Here is a 24874-nt window from a genome sequence, read left to right as displayed (position 1 = left end):
ATAAAATTTAGGTAATAAATATTGAGTGGGACAAGTTCTTAGTGACAGAAGTATGGCAGTGAACAAGACAGAAAAAAATATTTGCCCATGTTCTGGTTGGCAGAAATAGGCAATAAGTAAAATAACCAAACTATATAGTATTTTAGAACTGGAAGTTTAAGTGAAGGGAGTTAAAAAGTAGAAGAGAAATAAGGAAATAAGTAGAGAATATATTACTGTATTTTAAATAGGGTGGTTAAAGAAGGCCTTTAACCTCCTTTTAACTAAGAAGGTGAAATTTGAGCTGAAGTTATGTAACTAATGGGCATGCCAGAGTTTCTTGAGGATGGTTATTTGCATTATCTTTGCTTTATAAAAATTCATTTACAAAAAAGATGTATCAGTAGGTTACTTTAAAATAAGGTGTTTGGGGGGAAAGAATGCCCTCTTCAAAAAATGATGCAGATAACTGGATAAACACATGCAAAAGAATAAAGTTGGATCCCTATTGCACTGCATACCCAAAGATTAACTCAAAGTGAATCAATGATCTAAATATAAGAGCTAAAACCACAACACTCTTAGAAGAAAACATAGTCATAAATCTTCATGGCCTTGGATTTGGCAATGCATTTTTGGATTTGACAATAAAAGCATGATTGAAAGAGAAAAACATAGCTAAATTGGACTTCATAAAAATTAAAAACTTCTGTGCATCAAAGAACATTATCAAGAACGTAAAAAAACAACCTACAGAATTAGAGACAGTATTTGCAAATCAAGTATCTTTTAGGGGGTTAATATCCTGAATATATAAATAACTCTTAAAACTCAACAACGAAAAAGACCATCTAATTAACAAATAGGCAAAGAACCTAAATAGACATTTCTTCAAAGAATATATAAGGATGGCCGGGGGGACTCAAGATGGCGCTGTGAGAACAACCCAGGATTGGAGCCCGCGTTGAATTCGCAAACGGTGAGTCAGTGCTGCATTTCCAGACTGATCTTTGTTGCCCACAGAACGGGGAAACTCCCAAGTATAAAAAGACACGGGACGCCAGGCAGTAGGTCTGCCTGGCGAAGCCGGCAGCCGGGGCGGCGGCGGCCGGCCCTACCCAGCAATCCCCACAGGGCGCGCTTGTCTGGGTGCCTTGTTGAACCGGCAACCTGAGACTTGAGAGGGCTGGACTTGAGACTGAACGAGACTTGCACAGTAGCCCAGCCCAGGGGATTGCAGGGACAGATCATTTGGGATACCCAGTGGGACGAACAAAACCGCGATTTCAAACTATCCCGGGCAGACGGTCCGAGACGCTCTGTGGGGGAGGGGCGTCCACCACTACGGAGGCAACCTGCCCCAACTGATATACACGCCCACTGCTGAGGCAGCCAGCCACTGCCGAGGCAACCCGCCCCAACTGAGATACACGCCCACTGCTGACGCAGCCAGCCGTTGCCGAGGCAACCCGTCCCTACTGAGATACACGCCCACTGCTGACGCAGCCTGCCGTTGCTGAGGCAACACGCTACAACGAAGAGACTCCGCCGCAGGGCGTGGCGGAGACCACAGCAGAGCCGGCAGGAACAGCGCGAATCACACAACAGCAGGGCGGAGCCTCGGCAGCCAAACAGTGGCTAGTCTGCCTTCGAGCTGGGCAGGACACCTGATCGGACATCCAAAAATAAAGCCCAAACCCCTCAACACAGAGCATTTGAGAAAAAAAAAGGGTTGTTTAATGAGCTGTGTTGCAGCAGAATCAAACATAGCAGCCTAACAGCCCTGAATGAACAACAGAGTGCACAGCTCAGCAATTAAACCCCTATAAAGTACAAACTGTCTCCTCAAGCAGCTCCCTGACCCCTCTATATCCAAAAGACTGTCATTGGGCAGGCATCATCCTGGGACAAAGAGAGCAGAAAAAGAAACTGGTAGCATCCCTCGCTGTGCCACGGCTACTAGAGGTGCACCCCAGACAAGCAGGGTCTGGAGCAGACCTCAACAGTCGTACAGTGAAGGGGCTAGACTGGTAGAAGGAAAACCAAGCAACAGAAATACTTCATCATCAACATTCTGGGTGTCCACTCAGAGACCCAAACGAAAAGTCAGCAACTACGCAGACGACCAGCGGACAAATCCACAAAGATGGGAAGAAACCAGCGCAAAAAGGAGGAAAACACCCGAAACCAGAACACATCGCCTCCTAGAAAGGACCAAAACTCCTCACCAGCAAGGGAACAAAGCTGGACGGAAAATGACTGTGACGAAATGACGGAATTAGACTTCAGAAGATGGATAACGAGAAACTTTGGTGAGCTAAAAGATCATGTATTAAATCAATGCAAAGAAACTAAGAACCTTGAAAAAAGATTTGAAAAAAGATTCGAGGAAATGATAACAAGAATGGATACCTTAGAGAGGAATATGAATGAATTAAAGGAGCTGAAAAACACAATACGAGAACTTCGCGAAGCAAACGCAAGTTTCAATAGCTGAATTGACCAAGCAGAAGAAAGAATATCTGAAGTCGAAGACCAACTCAATGAAATAAAACGGGAAACCAAGATCAGAGAAAAAAGCGCAAAAAGGAATGAACAAAGTCTCCAAGAAATGTGGGACTATGTGAAAAGACCTAACCTACGTTTGATAGGTGTACCAGAAGGGGACGAAGAGAATGAATCCCAGCTGGAAAATACTCTTCAGGACATCATCCAGGAAAATTTCCCCCACCTAGCAAGACAAGCCAACACTCAATTGCAGGAAATACAGAGAACACCACAAAGATATTCCGCAAGAAGAGCAACCCCAAGGCACATAATCGTCAGATTCAACAGGGTTGAAATAAAGGAGAGAATACTAAGGGCAGCCAGAGAGAAAGGTCGGGTCACCCACAAAGGGAAGCCCATCAGACTCACAGCAGATCTCTCGGCAGAAACACTACAAGCCAGAAGAGAGTGGGGGCCAATATTAAACATTCTTAAAGAAAAGAACTTTCAACCCAGAATTTCATATCCAGCCAAACTGAGCTTCAGGAGTGAAGGAAGAATAAAATCCTTTGCGAACAAGCAAGTACTCAGAGATTTTGTCACCACCAGGCCTGCTTTACAAGAGCTCCTAAAAGAGGCACTACACATAGAAAGGATCAATCAGTACCAGCCATTCCAAAATCACACTGAATGCTAAAGAGCTTCAACATAATGAAGAATCTACAACAACTAACAGGCAAAACAGCCACTTAGAATCAAAATGGCAGTATCAAATTCACACATAACAATATTAACCCTAAATGTAAATGGACTAAATGCACCAATCAAAAGACACAGACTGGCAAATTGGATAAAAATCCAAAACCCATCAGTGTGCTGTATCCAGGAAACCCATCTCACATGCAAGGATACACAAAGGCTCAAAATGAAGGGATGGAGGAAGATTTACCAAGCTAATGGAAAGCAAAAAAAAGCAGGAGTTGCAATTCTCATCTCTGATAAAATAGACTTTAAAGCAACAAAGATCAAAAGAGACAAAGAAGGCCATTACATAATGGTAAAAGGATCGATACAACAAGAAGAGCTAACGATCCTAAACATATATGGACCCAACACAGGAGCACCCAGATACATAAGGCAAGTTCTTAATGACTTACAGAAGGACTTAGACTCCCACACAATAATAGCGGGAGACTTTAACACTCCACTGTCAATACTAGACAGATCAACCAGACAGAAAATCAACAAGGATACCCAGGGCTTGAACTCAGACCTGGAGCAAGCAAACCTGGTGGACATTTACAGAACTCTCCACCCCAAATCCACAGAATACACATTCTTCTCAGCACCACATCACACCTATTCTAAAATTGACCACATAATTGGAAGTAAAGCACTGCTCAACAAATGCAAAACAACTGAAATCATAACAAACAGCCTCTCAGACCATAGTGCAATCAAGTTAGAACTCAGAATTCAGAAACCGACCCAGAACCGCACAGCTTCATGGAAACTGAACAACTGGCTCTTGAATGTTGACTGGGTAAACAACGAAATGAAGGCAGAAATAAAGAAGTTCTTCGAAACCAATGAGAATGAAGACACAACGTGCCAGAACCTCTGGGACACATTTAAAGCAGTCTCTAGAGGAAAGTATATAGCAATAAGTGCCCATATGAGGAGAATGGAGAGATCCAAAATTGACACCCTATCGTCAAAATTGAAAGAGCTAGAGGAGCAAGATCAAAAAAACTCAAAACCCAGCAGAAGACAAGAAATTACTAAGATCAGAGCTGAGCTGAAGGAGATTGAGACACGAAAAACCCTTCAAAAAATCAATAAATCCAAGAGCTGGTTTTTTGAAAAGATCAACAAAATAGACAGACCATTAGCCAGATTGATTAAAAAAAAGAGAGAGAACAACCAAATAGATGCAATAAAAAATGATAAAGGGGAAATCACCACAGATTCAACAGAAATTCAAACCATCATCAGAGAATATTACAAACAACTCTATGCACATAAACTAGTAAACCTGGAAGAAATGGATAAATTCCTGGACTCCTGTGTCCTCCCAAGCCTAAACCAGGAGGAAGCTGAAACTATGAATAGACCAATAACAAGGTCTGAAGTTGAGGCAGCAATTAAGAGCCTACCTCACAAAAAAAGCCCAGGTCCAGATGGGTTCACAGCCGAATTCTACCAGACACACAAGGAGGAGCTGGTACCATTCCCTCTAAAACTATTTCAAACAATCCAAAAAGAGGGACTCCTTCCCAAATCATTTTATGAGACCAACATCATCCTGATACCAAAACCCGGCAGAGACCCAACGAGAAAAGAAAACTTCAGGCCAATATCCATGATGAACATAGATGCAAAAATCTTCAATAAAATATTGGCAAGCCGATTGCAACAGCAAATCAAAAAACTTATTCATCATGATCAAGTAGGATTCATCCCAGGGATGCAAGGCTGGTTCAACATACGCAAGTCTATCAACGTAATTCACCACATAAACAGAACCAAAAACAAAAACCACATGATTATCTCAATTGACGCAGAGAAGGCATTTGACAAAATTCAACAGCCCTTTATGCTAAAAACCCTCAATAAACTCGGTATCGATGGAACGTATCTCAAAGTAATAAAAGCTATTTATGACAAACCAACAGCCAATATCATACTGAATGGGCAAAAACTGGAAGCATTCCCTTTGAAATCCGGTACTAGACAAGGATGCCCTCTCTCACCACTCCTATTCAATATAGTACTGGAAGTTCTAGCCAGAGCAATCAGGCAAGAAAAAGAAATAAAGGGTATTCAAATAGGAAAGGTGGAAGCCAAATTGTCTCTATTTGCAGACGACATGGTAGTATACCTAGAAGACCCCATCACCTCAGCCCAAAAACTCCTGAAACTGATAAACAACTTCAGCAAAGTCTCAGGATATAAAATCAATGTGCAAAAATCACAAGCATTCGTCTACACCAATAACAGACTTAAAGAAAGCCAAATCAAGAGCGAACTGCCATTCGCAATTGCTACAAAAAGAATAAAATACCTTGGAATACAACTCACAAGGAACGTAAGAGACCTCTTCAAGGAGAACTACAAACCACTGCTCAACGAAATCAGAGAGGACACAAACAGATGGAAAAACATTCCATGTTCATGGTTAGGAAGAATTAATATCGTGAAAATGGCTATACTGCCCAAAGTAATTTACAGAATCAACACTATCCCCATCAAGCTACCATTGACTTTCTTCACAGAACTGGAAAAAACCACCATGAACTTCATATGGAACCAAAAGAGAGCCCGCATAGCCAAGTCAATTCTAAGCAAAAAGAACACAGCGGGGGGCATCACACTACCGGATTTCAAACTATACTACAAGGCTACAGTAATCAAAACAGCATGGTACTGGTACCAAAACAGAGATATAGACCAATGGAACAAAACAGAGGCACCGGAGGCAACACAACATACATACAACTATACAATCTTTGATAAACCTGACAAAAACAAGCAATGGGGCAAGGATTCCATGTTTAACAAATGGTGTTGGGAAAACTGGCTAGCCATGTGCAGAAAGCAGAAACTGGACCCCTTCCTGACACCTTACACTAAAATTAACTCCAGATGGATTAAAGACTTAAACATAAGACCTGGCACCATAAAAACCCTAGAAGGAAATCTAGGCAAAACTATCCAGGACATAGGAGTAAGCAAGGACTTCATGAACAAAACACCAAAAGCATTGGCAACAAAAGCCAAAATAGACAAATGGGACCTAATGAAACTCCACAGCTTCTGCACGGCAAAAGAAACAGTCACTAGAGTGGATCGGCAACCAACAGAATGGGAAAAAATTTTCGCAGTCTACCCATCTGACAAAGGGCTGATATCCAGAATTTACAAACAACTCAAGCAGATTTACAGGAAAAAAACAAACAAGCCCATTCAAAAGTGGGCAAAGGATATGAACAGATACTTTACGAAAGAAGACATATATGAGGCCAACAATCATATGAAAAAATGCTCATCGTCACTGGTCATCAGAGAGATGCAAATCAAAACCACATTGAGATACCATCTCACGCCAGTTAGAATGGCGATCATTAAAAAATCTGGAGACAACAGATGCTGGAGAGGATGTGGAGAAAAAGGAACACTTTTACACTGTTGGTGGGAGTGTAAATTAGTTCAACCATTGTGGAAGACAGTGTGGCGATTCCTCAAGGCCTTAGAAATAGAAATTCCATTTGACCCAGCAATCCCATTACTGGGTATATATCCAAAAGACTATAAATCGTTCTACTATAAGGACACATGTACACGAATGTTCATTGCAGCACTGTTTACAATAGCAAAGACCTGGAATCAACCCAAATGCCCATTGATAATAGACTGGATTGGAAAAATGTGGCACATATACACCATGGAATATTATGCAGCAATCAGAAATGATGAGTTCGTGTCGTTTGTAGGGACATGGATGAATCTGGAGAACATCATCCTCAGCAAACTGACACAAGAACAGAAAATGAAACACCGCATATTCTCACTCATAGGTGGGTGATGAAAAATGAGAACACATGGACACAGAAAGGGGAGTACTAAACACTGGGGTCTATTGGGGGGAAAAGGGGAGGGCCAGTGGGAGGGGGAGATGGGGAGGGATAGCCTGGGGAGAAATGCCAAATGTGGGTGAAGGGGAGAAGAAAAGCAAAGCACACTGCCATGTGTGTACCTACGCAACTGTCTTGCATGCTCTGCTCATGTACCCCAAAACCTATAATCCAATAAAAAATTAAAAAAAAAAAAAAAAAAAAGGATGGCCAATAAGCATATGAAAGAATGCTCATCCTCATTGATCATTAAGGAAATGCAAATCACAACCACAATAAATTACCTCTTCAGACTCAGTAGGATAGCTTAGAATTAAAATAACAAAAGATAAATAACAAGTGTTGGTTGGGATGTAGAGAAATAGGCCTCAAGTGATCTGCCTGCCTAGGCCTTTCAAAGTGCTAGGGTTACAGACCATGCCAGGCCCCAGGCATTCTTTTCTATTGATAATAACTTTCGACAAATTCCCAATCAGAAAAATTTTAAAGCTACCTATGACCTGGAAGTGCCTCCACCCTTTGAGTTGTTCTGCCCTTCCATATGGAGCCAATGTATATTTTACATGTATGACTAATGTCTCATGTCTCCCTAAAATGCACAAAAGCAAACTGTACTCCTACCACACAGGGCACTTGTAGTCAGGACCTTCTGAGGCCGTGTCACAGGTGTGTCCTTAACCTTGGCAAAATAAACTTTCAAAATTGGCTGAGCCCAGTCTCAGACATTTTGGGTTCACACTCCTTTTATATTCCATACCCAAAACAGGTAAATTCATAGAGACAGAAAGCAGATTAGATTTCCCTGCCTCCATCATAGGATGGAGGCAGGGAAAGCTGAGAGTGATTATTTAATGAATAAGAAGGTGTTTTATGGGGTAATAAAAAAGTTTTGAAACTAGAAAGTACTGGCAGTTGTATAACACTGTAAATATACTAAGTGCCACTAAATTGTACACTTTAAAATAGTTAATTGTATTTTACATAACTTTCACCTTAATTTTTTAAAAGGTGTTTTAATCATTCCAATTTTTTCATTCAGTTTTCAGATCGTCCTTATATTTTGTGTTTAAATATCAGTGGTGTATTCATTCCAGCCTTTTACCTATTTATAACATTTAATAAGTTTTTTATACTTTATTGAGATAAGGTTTCCATACAACACATTTACCGATTTTAAGTATATATTTTGGTAAATTTTGATAAATTCATGTAGTTCAGCAACACTACCACAATCACATTTTAAAAAGCATAAAACACCTCAAAAAGTTATTTTAAGTTACAGTCAACCTCCAATCCCACATTTTCTGTCATTATAATTATGCCTTTTTTAGAATTTCACATTAATGGAGTCATATAGTGTATTTAGTTTGTTTTCATGCTTCTATGAAGAAATACTCAAGACTTGGTAAATTATAATGAAAACAGGTTTAATTGACTCCACAGTTCTGCATGGCTGGGGAGGCCTCAAGAAACTTAGAATCACGGTGAAAGGTTCACCAAGAGGAAGTAGAGATCTTGTGTGGCAGGACAGAGAACGAGTGTTGAGTGAAGGGAAAAAAGCCCCTTGTAAAACCATCAGATCTTGTGAGAATTCACTCACTATTACAAGAACAGCATGAAGGTAACTGCCCGCATGAGGCAATTACATCTCACAGGGTCCCTCCCATGACATGTGGGGATTATGGGAACTACAATTCAAGATGAGATTTGGGTGGGGACACAGCCAAACCATATCATTTAGCATCCAGTCTTACATGTCTGGTTTCTTTCACTTAGCACCATGTTCATCTATGTCCACCCACATTTTTTTTATGTATTTGTAGTTTGTTCCTTAAAATTTCTGAATAATTTATCCCATTGATTTTGTCCATTTGCAGGTTAGGTCATTAGATATTTCCCAATTTTTCTGCTATTATAAATAAAGCTGTATGAATATTCAGAGATAAGACATTCATATGGCATGTTTTTATTTCTTTACAGTAGGTGCAGATGGGTAGAGCTGTTTAATTTTATGTATAACTTTTTAAGAAACTGCCAAATTTTTCCAAAGTGCCGAAATCACTTTTTATTCCTATCAGTAATGTATGAGGATTCCAGTTGTTCCACATTGGCCAACCCTCAGTATTGGAAATCTTTTTAATGATAGTCATTATAGTGAGAATATAATTTGTGGATTTAATCTGAAGTTCCCTAATGACTAACAATGCTGAGCATCTTTTCATGTGTTTATCAAAAACTTTGTATATCTTCTTCTATGAAATGTCTACTTGAATCTTTTCTCCATTTTAGTTAGTTTTTTGTCTTCCTACTATTGAGTTTTAAGAGCACTTTAAATATTCCAAATACAATGCCTTTGTAGATTTATGTTTTACAAATATTTTCTCCCAATTTGTGGCTTGTCTCTTTGTTTAATTCACAATATCTTTTGATAAATAGAATATTTAATTTTGATGATGTTTAATTTATCAACTTTTTCTTTTACAGTTTTCACATTATATGTTCTAAGAAATAATTGCTTAACTCAAATTCACAAAGATTTTCTCCTTTTCTTTTAGAAATCTTGGTGTAATTTACTTTTTTTGTTTAGGATTATCATCCACTTAGAATTAATTTCTGTATACTGTATAAGGTAAGGGTTAAGATTCATAATTTTTCCTTACAGATATTAAGTTACATCTTTATAAGACCATCCTTTCTCCATTGAATTACTTTGACAACTATGTCAAAAATCAGATGGTCCCATTAGTGTGGGTTTAGCTCTGAATTCTTAATTCTATTCCACTTCCTATTAACATTTTCAAAGAAAAACAACTGAATCTGGTCATACACTCCTGTTTATTCACATATTCAATCATCTTTGGTTAAACTGGGCATTACATTGTAGGGACTCTGGATTCTGTTTTGTTCTTCTGAAATTATTGATTTTCCTGTTTAAATACATTTGATGAACTTGCATAGACTCAAACTGGAAAATCTGTTTCTCTGCAGAATGCTGAAATTATTACTCAGTTCTTTTTTTCTTTTGTCTGGATTTCTGGGAATGTCTCTTGTGCCAACATGACTTTGTGATCAGCCAATGATTTGTGTAGAGGTCACACACATGGATAATTGAAGCCAATAATTTTTCCAATCTCTGCTGCTGAACTCATGTATGAGTTGAAGAATGCATTCAAACTTGCAGCAAATAAGTCTCCCAGGGCTTTTAATTTTGCTTGTGCATATGACATTTAACAGCCATGGCTGAACAGAGAGCATATTACCTCTGCCTTTCTATATTTCTCTTTCTTCCAAAACTTTCTCCTTAAAATTCTAGCTGCTCTGTTTCTCTCCCAAACCAAATTTTTCCAAAACTGTAAAACTTTCCAAAGTTTACCAGCCAATTACAACCAACAAACGTACAGATTTTATTGCTAGATCTGACAGGATGGAAAGACCTTCAGGTAAAAGCATCTTATTTAGTGCAGTAACAATTCTTCATAAGTAAACATTTTCAAGTTCTTTGCTGACATGGTTTGTCTGTATCACCACCCAAATCTCATCTTGAATTGTAGCTGCCATAATCCCCATGTGTTGTAGGGACCAGGTGGACATAATTAAATCTTGGGGGCAGTTTCCCCGATCCTGTTATCATGATAGTGAGTTAGTTCTCACTAGATATAATGGTTTTATAAAGGGCTTTCCCCTTCATTGGGCACTCATTCTTCTCTCTCCTGTCACCTTGTAAAGAAGGACATGTTTGCTTCCCCTTCTGTCCTGATTGGAATTTTCCTATGGCCTCCCCAGCCCTGCAGAACTGTTAGCCAACTAAACATCTTTCCTTTATAAATTATCCAGTCTCAGGTACATCCTTATAGCAGTGTGAGAATGAACTGGCATATTTGTCTTTGGTCTTTGGTCATTTTTTGAAAAAGCTGTATTTAATAATTTTGCACAGTTTTATATTTTTTAGCGAGGTGGTGGGAGAAATCACCCAACTACCTTAGGTAGTCATTCATGAAAGTAGAGTCTTAACCATATTTTAAGAATTTATGAATAGGTTATTTATCACAGTTTCATTTATCCTTATATTAAATCAAATACATTACTTCAAAAATTAGCCAACCATGGCAGTAAGTTCTCATTACAAACATTGGGCTTCAGATTCAATACACGGTTAGTAGAAACAGTCAAAAAATCTATAAGGTGGCCATGGTATTTTATTATTAGCTACAAAAAAATTAAGTACACAAATAAAAAATATTTAATTTAAACCCAGACTACCTGCACAAAAAAGAACATTGTGGGCACAGAATATCTGTCTTCAAATGCAGAGTTCATTCTATTTTTGAGAAAATTACCTTAAAGGCTGCTAAGCAGTGCAGGCTCAATAAGGCCATCACAACTGCCAGAAGGATGGTGGCTAAGTTCCGCATGTCCCATATGGTCTCTACCAGAGGAATACTGCCGACCTGCCAGTCATAGCACAGGGTCACAGGTGCAAGCAGAAGCCACACGTTGAAGGCCAAGAGGTAGGAATAGGTGAGGAATCTATAAAGAGAAAAACAATCACTGATAACACTACTCAAGAACCATGACATTCTGCAAGCATGCAGTCACCATATTTTAATTAAATAGCATTTCTATCCAGTCAAAGTTATCTTGGAGAAGCAGACAAAGGAAGATGGAAAGCCATTTACTCAGTTATTTATTAAATTGATAGATTTGGGATATATCGAATAGGTTCTAGCCACTGTGAGGTGCTGACCTTTTAACAGTGAACAAATACAGATACAGTTTCTATGACAAATACTTTTAAATTATCATACAAATAAATATATTACAACCTGAAATAAATGCTATGAAGGAGAAGTCTGACAAAAGTCCATGACCGAAATGCCACTCTATTTCAGATGTAATTATATGGACAAGAGACATTTGAACCATCCCTTCTTAATAGTGCCCAGAATCCTGCAGTGAATTTGAAAATATTTCACCAATTTTATAATACACTGATCTATATTGAATTATTTCAAAAAATCAAAATATTTGTGGTATCAAGATAATATCACTTATTCACAAATGGAGGGGCCGGACCTTTGAAGGAAGGAAACTGCAGGTGTCCTGGCTGACAAGGACATCCAAGTGGATGCAGGGACAATGGATAGGCACTAAGGTAAAGTGGAAGGCATTCTAGTTGTTCCCCTCACTTTGGGGATAGAGAAAATTGAAGTTATTTAAATTCATTCAGTCAACACATTCACTAACCAGTGTTCTAAACCCTTGAGAAATGCACATAATGACTTTGTCCAAATACCTGCACCAGGATATGACCAAACTCTAGCATGGCCTCGGCATAAGGCTGTGTCCCTGGGATGACCCCAGCCCCTCGTTAAATGCCTACCTGAGAAATGGTGTCAGGTGAATTTATTCTTCACTCTAGTCAACACCTAACAACAGGCCCCCAATCTCCTTTTCTTACAGCATTTACAAAAATGTACTTATGACTGTGAATACTTATCTCTTACAACACAGAAGCATCTCCATCAAGGACTGGAGAGCCATTCCTATGAAATGTAATCATCAGGAAGGACAGGGGCTCTGTCTCCCAGTCTCTGAAAGCACAGTATTTTAACTTTGATAACTCTATCAGCAGACACAGCCAGCCTAACTGCATCTACGGGGACCAATGCTCTGCAAGTCTTCACTTTTCTGAGACTCCTGAACCTCCCCACTCCACCCACTCCCTCACCCTTCCTTTGAAAGGCCGAATCCCCTCTGCACAAATCAGAATGAAGCTCTGCTCCTTCCCTTGCTGTCAGTAGTGATAGAGTAAAATTTGCTTTCACGGCTTTAGTTTATATCTGACTGTGTTTGTCAACTTCTTTGGGATTAAACAGAAGAATCAGACAAATTCCTTGGCCTCAAGGAATGTACAGTCCAATAATGAAATTAGGACACACTGAATTAAAAAGGCAGAAGGAAACAGATGAACTCCATAAGAGTACAGAGTGTGAAGAGAGATTCTCCTTCATTTGTCAGGTTCTTTTAGGAGGAATCTTGGATTGGCAACGATGTTAGATGAGATAATATCCAAGTCACTTTCCAGGGTGGAGCATCGGTTCACCCCAAATTCCTGTCAACAAATAGCTACTGGTTTGGAACACCTTCTCAGATCTCTCCTCCCCTTCCCTCTTATTCTTTGAAGGTCAGTGGTAAAGGAAAATCATCTACAGCCATCAGGGTGTAAGGCAGGGAGGGAGATTATTTACTGCTCAGACTCTCAAACCCCAACAAAGACGTGGGTTGAAAGAGGCCTGGATATTTCAATAATGTTCAACTCTTTTGCCTCTGTTGTAATTTTTAACTAAAAGGTAATACACAAATAAGATAGTATATACTGAAAGTTTGATAAAGTCCAGGCATTGTTATTTCACAAAAGAAAACGCAAAATGCAAAATGCAAAAAAAAAAAAAAAATTGCTGTTTATCTTTTAGGCGCAGGCCTGCAAAAATGTGGCCTGAGAATGCCATCTCCACAGGAAGGTGACTGGATCATTTGGGGCTCCTTTTTTTCACAGAGCTTCCAGGCTGATGTCAGCCCAGTAAAAATTCTTTATGACTTAGCTTTTCTGATAAGTGTTGAACCATCAAACTTAGAAGAAAAATCAGGCAACTCTGTCTCTCAGTCACACCCAGCTCTTAAAAGTTACTTTAAAACTGTTTTCCTTTTCTTGAGGAAATGAAATATCTAGGCATGATCATCAATGGCAATGATCATCAATGACTGCTTAAATTAGTAAGTGAAAAGCTGATGAGGTACTTTATTTATAATAGTTATAATAGGCCAATTCAGGTACCTAGAACTGACTAATCAATTTTAACATCACTGAAAGGGAGACTAACAGCCTGATGTCCTTCTGATGGAAGTATACACCATGCCTACGAAGTCAAAAGAAAAAACAAAATCAAACCTGAACTACTCAAGTCCTAAATCTAATAATCACTTTACAGGCAAACACAGGAAACAATAGAACATGTCACATCACACCACAGGGATGCAGTGTGCAAAATCCAGACTGTGGGAAACAAATGGCCGACTTTTCTTTTTTTTTTGAGACGGAGTTTCGCTCTTGTTACCCAGACTGGAGTGCAATGGCGTGATCTTGGCTCACCGCAACCTCCGCCTCCTGGGTTCAGGCAATTCTCCTGCCTCAGCCCCCCAAGTAGCTGGGATTACAGGCACGCGCCACCATGCCCAGCTAATTTTTTGTATTTTTAGTAGAGACGGGGTTTCACCATGTTGACCAGGATGGTCTCTATCTCTTGACCTCGTGATCCACCCACCTTGGCCTCCCAAAGTGCTGGGATTACAGGCGTGAGCCACAGCTCCTGGCTGGCCCACATTCTTAAACAAGTACATTATAACTATGTGAAGAGAAGGAGGGAGCTGGCATCTGCAAATTAACAGAAACTTAAGAGACATATCAAGCAAAGTGCAGATTTTGTTTAGATGCTAATTCAAACAAACCACTGTTAAAAATGTCCACTTAGGACACAATCAGAATAAACTGAAATGCTGACAGGATATAGAGAGAATTGGCTGGAGACAATCACTGTTAAAGCATGATAATAGTATTTTGGCACTATTTTTAAAGAGTATTTTGTTTTAGAAATATATACTAACATACACACATATGAAATAAGACGATGTCTGGGATTTGCTTTAAAATAACTAAGAAGGGAGCATAAGTAGGTATGATATAGATGAAACAAGATGGCCAGGATTCATTATTATTGAAAGTGGAAGATGGCATACATGCAGGGTTCTTCATGCCACTTTCTCTACTTTTTAAGCAGGGAAAAAAGGTAATAGAATTGCAATAGAAACACTTGCTTATTTCCACCTACAGCTTGACTATGGAATGTCCAGAAGCGCTATGTAGAATGTATTATTTAATTTTGCATTTACATTTTGTCCTTGCTCTGCAAGTTGACCTCAGTTCTTTATGTCTTCTGGATGTACAATATTATATCGATAAAAAACAAATATAACAAAAATTTTTTAAAGTTGCAATCTCCACAGTTATTTACATATTACCAAGAAAAAAAAAAGTTCATTGTGTCTTTTTACACATCATGACCCAAATAGGTTAAAAAAGTAAAGTAGGCCAGGTGGACTGGTAGCTCATGCCTGTAATCTCTGTACCTTTGGAGGCCAAGGTGAGAGGACTGCTCAAGCCCTGGAGTTTGAGATGAGCCTAGGCAACACAGTAAGACCTCATCTCTACAAAAATAATTCTTAAAAAACTTAGCTGGGTGTGGTGGCACACACCTGTAGCAGAGGCTGAGTTGAGAAGATGGATCACTTTAGCCAGGAAGGTCAAGGCTGGAGTGAGCCATGATTGTGTCACAGCACTCCAGCCTGGGGCAACATTTTATTTCAAAATGAAACAAAACAAAATGAGAAAAAAGAAACACACACAACAAAACAAAACAACAACAAAGTAGCCATTTGGAATCACTCCAAAAGCTAATTACCCTGCTGGTAGGGGTGGGGGGGATAGTTCAGCTAGCTGTAATGAACAGCTAAGGTATCTCTTTTTAATTCTTTCACTATGAATTACATTGAAGCAAATCATCTTGTTTATTTCTGGTATAATTTCAGAAAAAAATAATCTGTCATATATCTCTGTCCCGCTGTTATCTTTTTTTAAAAACAAGTACAAACCAAAATGAATTATTTACCAATTTTCTACCACAAATTCTGTGAACAGAGGGAAAGTCACTGGAATATCTTGCCAACAAAATGGGATATACAGCACAGGAATTCAGTTAAAACAATTTAGTCATGCATTTTCATTGATAAGCCAGAAGAGAGTGAAGAGGTTTTGTGGTAGAAAAACATGAAAGGGAAAGGCAAGCTGAATCTGAGGCGGGGGGTAAAATGGCATTCATCAAATGGCACCTAACAAAACTGTGGCTCTTCACATCTAAATCTTCCTTTTTATTGAGAAAAAAATCAGAGCATTTTAAGTGCAAGAATATACATGAATTCTGTTCTCCACCTCAGCAAAAACCTATCATCTGGCTAAGAAATAACATGAGCCTACCATTTTTCTTTGCCTTAGAAAGATGTTTATGATACGTACATGTGAGAAAATCATGTAGTGCAAGCAGAAATATACAATTCTTGCTTGTTTTCTGTAAAAAGTTATTGCTCAAAGGATCTATCTTCTACTTTCACCTATAAAATCTTTTATTGTTTTATAAATACGGGACATTGGGTCCACTGTACATACTCATTTCCTCTTAGGAAGGGCATTTGCCAACTCTTGATATACCACCAGTGAGGCACATATGAGCAAGGAAGTGCTGGGCAGAGAAGGGCAGGGTCCCTGCCTAGGGTTTCACCCCCATGCTTGTGCCCACAGACCGAAGCGAGAACAAGCACTCCTGTGTTTCTGCCCAAATGTTGCATTTTCTAAGACCACTTTGGCCTGTCATGCCCCCATCCTGTGCCCATAAAAATCCAAGACCCTAGTGGGCACAGATATGAGTGTCTGGAGATCGAGAGGAGCAGAGAAGCAGAAGAGCACACTGACAGACACCAGCAAACAGGCACTGGCAGGACATTGATGTTGGAATGACAGAATTCAGCCAGGGTGGGCAATCGGCTGGACTCTAGGGGAAAACCACCTTCCCACTCCATCTCCCTTCTGGATCCCCATCCATCTCACTGAAAGCTACTTCCACCACTCAATAAAACCTTGCACCCATCCTCCAAGCCCATGTGTAATCTGATTTTTCTGGTACACTAGGGCAAGAACCCAGGATACAGGAAGCCCTCTGTCCTTGCAATAAGGCAGAAGGTCTAACTGAGCTGATTAACACAAGACACCTGCAGACGCAAAGCTGAAAGAGCACATGGTAACACATGCCCACTGGGGCTTCAGCAGCTATTAACCTTCAACTGTAGATACTGCCATGGGGTTGGAGCCAAAGACGCTCCCCATGACCTGCCAGTCTGCATGCTTTTGCTAAGGGTTTTGAGCAGCAGGCATAGAAGAAGCAAGCCACTCCCCCTAATGCACACACCCTGCAAAAACTCCTACCATTTCACCACTAGGTTTTGGTGATCTGTCCTGCTACCTCTCATGCTGTTGCCTGTTTTCATCCTCACAACTCCTGAACTACCACTGATGTTTCAAAGGGTCTCTGCCTCACTGTGCCCTAGTCATGATAGGCATACACAGGCATTACCTAGTAATTACTGTCTATAGCCTCTTCTTCCCCTGCCCATAAACTTCTCCAGGACTATCCAAAGAAAGCTACTTCCTGCATTATCCTCCTCAATGCACAGGGAAACTTCACTTGAATTCATTAAACATTGAGTAATTACTCTGTATTTTTCTAGGTGCTAAAGGGTAGTATGATCTAGCTTCTGCCTTCACAAGAGCATTTTCACTGCACTGCTGGTAAGAATACATGCACATTACACAGCTGAGAACAGTGTAATATAAACATCAAACTTCAGTAGAATTCTAAGAAATGACAGATTAATGAGAAATGGAAGATGAAAGGAAGGCATCCTAGCATCTCCACAGAATTCAAGTAGGTGGAGAGATGGGAGATAGTCCAGGCAGGGCCACCCAAGAGTAATTCCTTCCAATTGTAAATAAACATGACACTTTGAAGAACAGTTATGATACAGGATTCAAAATGTATAATATAAAAATGATAAAATAACTATCAGTAGAAAGTCTAAAATAAAATAATATCATATCAAGTGTTAGTGAGGATGTGGAGCAACTGGAACTCTGAAACACTACTGTTAATTGATTAAACCACTTTGGAGAACTTTAGGAAGTTTCATGAAAGCAAAATAAATTCATTTCATGAATAGCAATTCCACTCCTAAGCAATTTCACCCAACAGCACTGCACACATATATTTACCAAAAAGGCATTTAAAAGATTGTTCATGGCAGGACTATTCTTAATAGTCCCAAACTGGAGACAACCCAGATGTCCATCTACAGTAAAACGGATATATACATTATGGAATATCCATGTGATGGAAAGCATTTATCAATGAAAATGAATGCAACAACATGGCGGAACCTCATAATGGTAATGTGGAACAAGCATAGAAAACACAAAAGAAAAGGAAATCAAGAAAAACCATCTATAGACAAGGATATATGATTGGAAGCAGGACCTGATCTCCAGGAAACAAGGCTGGCACTAGAAAGCCACAGGCAAACCCCAGTGGAATAGATCATGTAAAAGGCAGCAAAGTAGAAGGTGTCAGATAAGTGCTGTGCCCCCAGTGAGGCATTCCAGGGCCAAGACCCATCAGTAGTCCTGAACGCTTGCTGCTCCAGGACATGGGAATAGAGATAGTAAGACTATTTCCAAACACCCAACAAAAGAGTAAGAGAGAGCCAAGCAACTCTCACCAGCTTCTCATTATGTTCTGTTAACAGAAAGTCTTCTGGCTTATAAGGACAAATGGTGCAATTAGTCAAGCTCAATTAAAGGTAGAAACTATTTTTAAAATTCCCAGAAGAGATGCATGGAGAGATCATGGTGGATGGGAGACAGGAATAGAGTGCAGCTCCGAACAGAGCAGTGAGCGGGGGCTCACATTGTGAATTTTAGTTCCAGATTGATTGCAAGAACAAATCAGCAATCCCAAGAGGACCCACAGACCCTCTGAAGAAAGAGGACTGCTCCTGCAGGACCTGGGAGAGCCCCCAAAACTGTGAGTGCCCCAACTGCAGAAGTAATAAAGGGAGACCCTCTTCTCCCAAACATACCCCACCCCCTAAAAAATCACACTATTTCCCCAGCAATTGATTCAAACCAAGAAGAAATCCCTGATTTACTGGAAAAAGAATTCAGGAGGTTAGTTATTAAGCTAATCAGGGAGAGACCAGAAAAGGCAAAGCCCAATGCAAGGAAATCTAAATCCAAAATATAATATAAGAAGTAAAGGGAGAAATATTCAAGAAAATAGATAGCTTAAAGAAAAAACAATCAAAACTTCAGGAAATTTTGGACACACTTTAAAAAATGTGAAATGCTCTGGAAGGTCTCAGCAATAGAACTGAACAAGTAGAAGAAATTCAGAGATCAAAGACAAGGTCTTCAAATTAACCCAATCCAACAAAGACAAAGAAAAAAGCCTAAGAAAATATGAACAAAGCCTCCAAGAAGCCTAGGATTATGTTAAATGACCAAACCTAACAATAATTGGTGTTCCTGAGGAACAAGAGGATTCTAAAAGCTTGGAAAATGTATCTGGGGGAATAATTAAGGAAAACTTCCCTGGCCTTGCTAGAGACCTAGACATCCAAATACAAGAAGTACATAGAACATCTGGGAAATTCATTGCAAAAAGATCTTTGCCTAGGCACATTGTCATCAGGTCATCCAAAGTTAAGGTGAAGGAAAGAATCTTAACAGCTAAGAGACAGAAGCACCAGGTACCCTTTAAAGAAAAGGCTATCAGATCAATAACAGATTTCTCAGCAGAAACCCTACAAGTTAGAAGGGATTGGGGTCCTATCTTCAGCCTCTTCAAACAAAACAATTATCAGCAAAGAATATTGTATCCAGCAAAATTAAGCATCATATATAAAGGAAAATACAGTATTTTTCAGAAAAACAAATGCTGAGATAATTCACAATTACCAAGTCATCACTACAAGAATTGCTAAAAGGAGCTGTAAATCTTGAAACAAATACTGGAAACATATCAAAACAGAACTCCTTTAAAGCATAAATTACACAGAACCCATAAAACAAATATATGAGTTAAAAAGCAGAAACAGAAAACAAAAAACCCAAAGTACACAGGAAACAAAGAGCATTATGAATGCTATGGTACCTCATATTTTAATACTAACACTGAATGTAAATGGCCTAAATGCTCCACTTAAAAGATACAGAATTGCAGAATGGATAAGGACTCACTGACCATCTGTTGCCTTCGGGAGATTCACCTAACACATAAGGACTCACATAAACTGAAAGTAAAGGGGTAGAAAAAGGCATTTCATGCAAATGGGCACCAAAATTGATCAGGGGTAGCAAGTTGTATATCAGACAAAACAAACTTTAAAGCAACAGCAGGTAAAAGAGACAAAAAGGGACATTATATAATGGTAAAAAGTCTAGTCCAATAGGAAAATATCACAATTCTAAACATATATGCACCTAACGCTGGAGCTCCCAAATTTATAAAACAATTACTAATAGATCTAAGAAATGAGATAGTAAGCAAAACAATAATAGTGGGGAATTCAATACTCCACTGACAGCACAAGACAGGTCATCAAGACAGAAAGTCAACAAAGAAACAATGGATTCAAACTATACCTTGTAACAAATGGACTTAACAGATATATACAGAACATTTCCTCTGACAACTGTAGAATACACATTCTATTCAACAACACATGGAACTTTCTCCAAGATAGACCATGTGATAGGCCATAAAATTAGCCTCAATAAATTTAAGAAAATTGAAATTATATCAAGCACTCTCTTAGACGACAGTGGAATAAAACTGGAAATCAACTCCAAAAGGAACTCTCGAAAATCATGCAAATATATGGAAATTAAATAATCTTCTCCTGAATGAACACTGGGTCAAAAACAAAATCAAGATGAAAATAAAATAGTATCTGAACTGAATGACAATAATGATACAACCTATCAAAACCTCTGGGATATCTCAAAGATGGTGTAAGAAGAAAGTTCATAGCCCTAAATCCCTACACAAAAAGACTGAAAGAGCACAAACTGACATACTAAGGTCACATTTCAAGGAACTAGAGAAACAAGAACAAACCAAACCCAAACCCAGCAGAAGAAAGGAAATAACCAAGATCAGAGCAGAACTAAATTAAATTGAAACAACAACAACAAAAAGTACAAATGATAAATGAAATAGAAAGCTGGTTCTTTGAAAAGATAAATATAATTGATAGACCACTGGCAACGTTAACCAAAAAAAGATGAAAGAAAATCTAAACAACCTCACTAAGAAACAAAACAGGAGATATTACAACTGATACCACTGAAATACAAAAGATCATTTAAGGCTACTATGAACACCTTTATGCACATAAACTAGAAAACCTAGAAGAGCTGGACAAATACCTAGAAAAATACAACCCTCCTAGCTTAAATTAGGAAGAACTATATACCCTAAACAAACCAATCACAAGCAGTGAGATTGAAATGGTAATTTAAAAACTGCCAACAAAAAAATGCCCAGAACCATATGGATTCACAGCAGAATTCTACCAGTCATTCAATAAAGAATCGGTACCAATCCTTTTGATGCTATTCCACAAGATAGAGAAAAAGAACCCACCTGATTCATTATATAAAACAAGAATCAACCTAATACTCAAACCAGGAAAGAACATAACCAAAAAAGAAAACTACAGACTGATAACTTTGATGAACATAGATGCTAAAATCCTTAATAAAATACCAGCTAAACAAATCCAACAACATATTGAAAAGATAATCCACCATGATCAAGTGGGTTTCATATTAGGGATGCAGGGATGGCTTAACATAAGCAAATCAATAAATGTAATATACCACATAAATAGAATTAAAAACAAAAATCACATGATCATTTCAATACATGCAGAAAAAACATTCAACAAATCCAGCATCACTTTATGATTAAAACTCTCAGCAAAATCAGCATATAAGGGACACACCTCAAGGTAATAAAAGTCATTTTGGACTAACCCATAGCCAACACAATACTGAATGGGGAAAAGTTGAAAGCATTCCCTTTGAGAGCTAGAGAAAGACAAGGATGCCCACGCTCGCCACTCATCTTCAACATAGTACTGAAGGTCCTAGCCAGAGCAATCAGAGAAGAGAAAGAAATAAAGAGCATCCAAATTGGTAAAGAGGAGTCAAACTGTCATTGTTCACTGACAATATGATCATTTACCTTGAGAACCCTATGGACTCCTCCAGAAAGCTCCCAGAACTGATAAAGGAATTCAGCAAAGTTTGCAGATACAAGATTAATGTACAGAAATCAGTAGCTCTTCTATACACTAACAGTGACCAAGCAGATAATCAAATCAAGAACTCAACCTCTTTTACAACAGCTTCGGAAAAAAAAAAAAACTTATGAATATACCTAACCAAGGTGTCAAAATATCTCTACAAGGAAAACTATAAAACACTGTTGAAAAAAATAGCAGATGACTCACAGACAAATGGAAACACATCCCATGCTCATGGATGGGTAGAATCAATACTGTGAAAATGTCCAGACTGCCAAAAGCAATCTCCAAATTCAATGCAATCCCCATTATTCTTCACGGAGTTAGAAAAAAACAATTCTAGAATTCATATGCAACTAAAAAAGAGCCAACATAGCCAAAGGAAGACTAAGCAAAAATAACAAATCTGGAAGCATTGCATTATCTGATTTCAAACTATACTATAAGGCCATAGTCACCAAAACAGCATGGTACTGGTACAAAAATAGGTGCACAGACCAATGAAACAAAATAGAGAACCTAGAAATAAATCCAAATACTTATAGCCAACTGATCTTTGAAAGAGCAAACCAAAACGTAAAGTGTGGAAAGGACACCTTTTTCAATAAATGGTGCTGGATAAATGGCTAGCCACGAGCAGGAGAATGAAATTAAATTATCATCTCTCACCTTATACAAAAATCAACTCAAGATGGATTAAAGACTTAAACCTAAGACCCGATAGTATAAAAATTCTAGAAGATAACATTGGAAAAACATTGCCTAGACATTGGCTTAGGCAAGGATTTCATGACCAAGAACCCAAAAGCAAATGCAATAAAAACAAAGATAAATAGGTGTGACCTAATTAAACGAAAGAGCTTTTAGACAGCAAAAGGACCAGTCAGCAGAGTACACAGACAACCCACAGAGTGAGAGAAAATCTTCACAATCTATACATCTGACAAAGGCCTAAAATCCAGAATCTACAACAAACTCAAACCGTAAGGAAAAACAAAACAAAACAAAAAAAAAAAACAATCCCATCAAAAAGTGGGCTAAGGAATGAATAGAGAGACAATTCTTAAAAGAAGGTATGCAAATGACCAAAAAACATAAAAAAATGTTCAAGATCACTAATCATCAGGGAAATGCAAATCAAAACCACAATGCGGTACCACTTCACTCCTGCTAGAATGGCCATAATCAAAAACTCAAGAAACAGTAAATGTTGATGTGGATGCAGTGAACAGGAAACACTTCTACACTGCTGTTGGGAATGTAAACTAGCACAGCCTCTGTGGAAAACCGTATGGAGATTTCTCAAAGAACTAAAAGCAGAACTACGATTTGATCCAGCAATCCCACTACTGGATATCTACCCAAAAGAAAAGAAGTCATTATTTGGAAAAGATACATGTTTATAGCAGCACAATTCACAATTGCAAAATCGTGGAACCGAGGCCAGTGCCCATCAATGAATGAGTGAATAAAGAAACTGTGAGGTATATATTATATATTATATACATATATAATATATATCACAGAATACTACATAGCCATAAACAGGAATGAATTAACAGCATTTGCAGTGACCTGGATGAGATCGGGGACTATTATTCTAAGTGAAGTAACTCAGGAATGGAAAATCAAACATCATTAAGTTCTCACTGATATGTAAAAGCTAAGTTGTGAGGATGCAAAGGCATAAAAATGACAGAACGAACTTTGGGGACTTGGGGGGAAGAGTGTGAGTGGGGCAAAGGAGAGGAGACTACAAATATGGTGCAGTGCATACTGCTCAGGTGATGAGTGCACCAAAATCTCACAGACCACCGCTAAGGAACTTAGTCATGTAACCAAATACCACCTGTATCCCATTAACTTATAGAAAATTAAAAAAAAAAATCCCATTAAAATCCAAAGACAGAAAACTCAGAGTAGAACCAACATTCTTAGGGAACCAAAACTAAGGAGCTACAAGAACGGCAGTACCCTTCCATGAAGGCTACAGGCCTTCTTCCTGGCTGCCCTGCTTCTCTTAGCATTTGCTCTACCTGCACTCTCTGCTCAGGAGCTTCTTGTGCTTGTTCATAATGGAGGCTGAGCGTGGTTATCAGTTCTGTCCCCAGACTCTCTTTTTCTCTCATCTTCACACCAGTTGCCTCACCCTAAGTTTCATATTTCTGACAGCAGCACCTGTCTCACCTCATCTGGAATCAACTCTCACAGGTCACTGGACTTCAACTCCTCTGGATCCTTCAGGTCCCAGAGCAGATACCACTCCCTGTGACAACCCTTCCATATCACCCCTTCCCAGGCCAGGTGGGAATTTACACACACAGTGTGCAAAGCCCCAGTGTGTGTAGATTCTCACGTCACACGGGGGCTTGGCACACTGCCCTGTAACTGTCCATTAATGTGCCTGTCCACCCCACTAAAACAGAAGCTCCTCAGGAGCAGTGACTATGTCTGTGTATAATCATTTCCCTAACATCCAGGTTTTAAAATAAATGGATTCTGTGGGTTTTAAGAAATCAGCCTGATAATAAAGTAATGCCTTAGAATCTGGAAATACTTGAATTTATAGTTTTATTTTGGCCTGGGGCAATCATATACGTTTCTATAACCCAATAAAAATCATCTGCTAGGCTTGCAGTTGTCCAGGTATGTAGTTGAAAGGCACAGATGGAAGATTCTGCCTTTTTGTAGCCCCCTTCAGCACCCAGTGCTATATATAGGCATTCCCTTCACACAGAAACATCCTC

General features: G+C 38.9%; 1 protein-coding gene across 8 annotated transcripts in view; it reads right to left on the bottom strand.

Annotated features, from left to right (window-relative positions):
- TMTC1 (transmembrane O-mannosyltransferase targeting cadherins 1) overlaps window positions 1-24874 on the bottom strand; it is a 309327-nt gene that overhangs the window by 128322 nt on the left and 156131 nt on the right. For all 8 annotated transcript variants that reach the window (XM_035255934.3, XM_078339007.1, XM_078339008.1 and 5 more), the window contains one exon: window positions 11438-11627. In XM_035255934.3, the coding sequence (XP_035111825.3) occupies window positions 11438-11627 (190 nt within the window). The remainder of the gene's footprint in view (window positions 1-11437; window positions 11628-24874) is intronic.

The sequence above is a fragment of the Callithrix jacchus genome, chromosome 9 (genome assembly GCF_049354715.1).
Source record: "Callithrix jacchus isolate 240 chromosome 9, calJac240_pri, whole genome shotgun sequence".
Classification (NCBI taxonomy): domain Eukaryota; kingdom Metazoa; phylum Chordata; class Mammalia; order Primates; family Cebidae; genus Callithrix; species Callithrix jacchus.
This window is presented reverse-complemented; position numbering and strand designations above follow the sequence as displayed.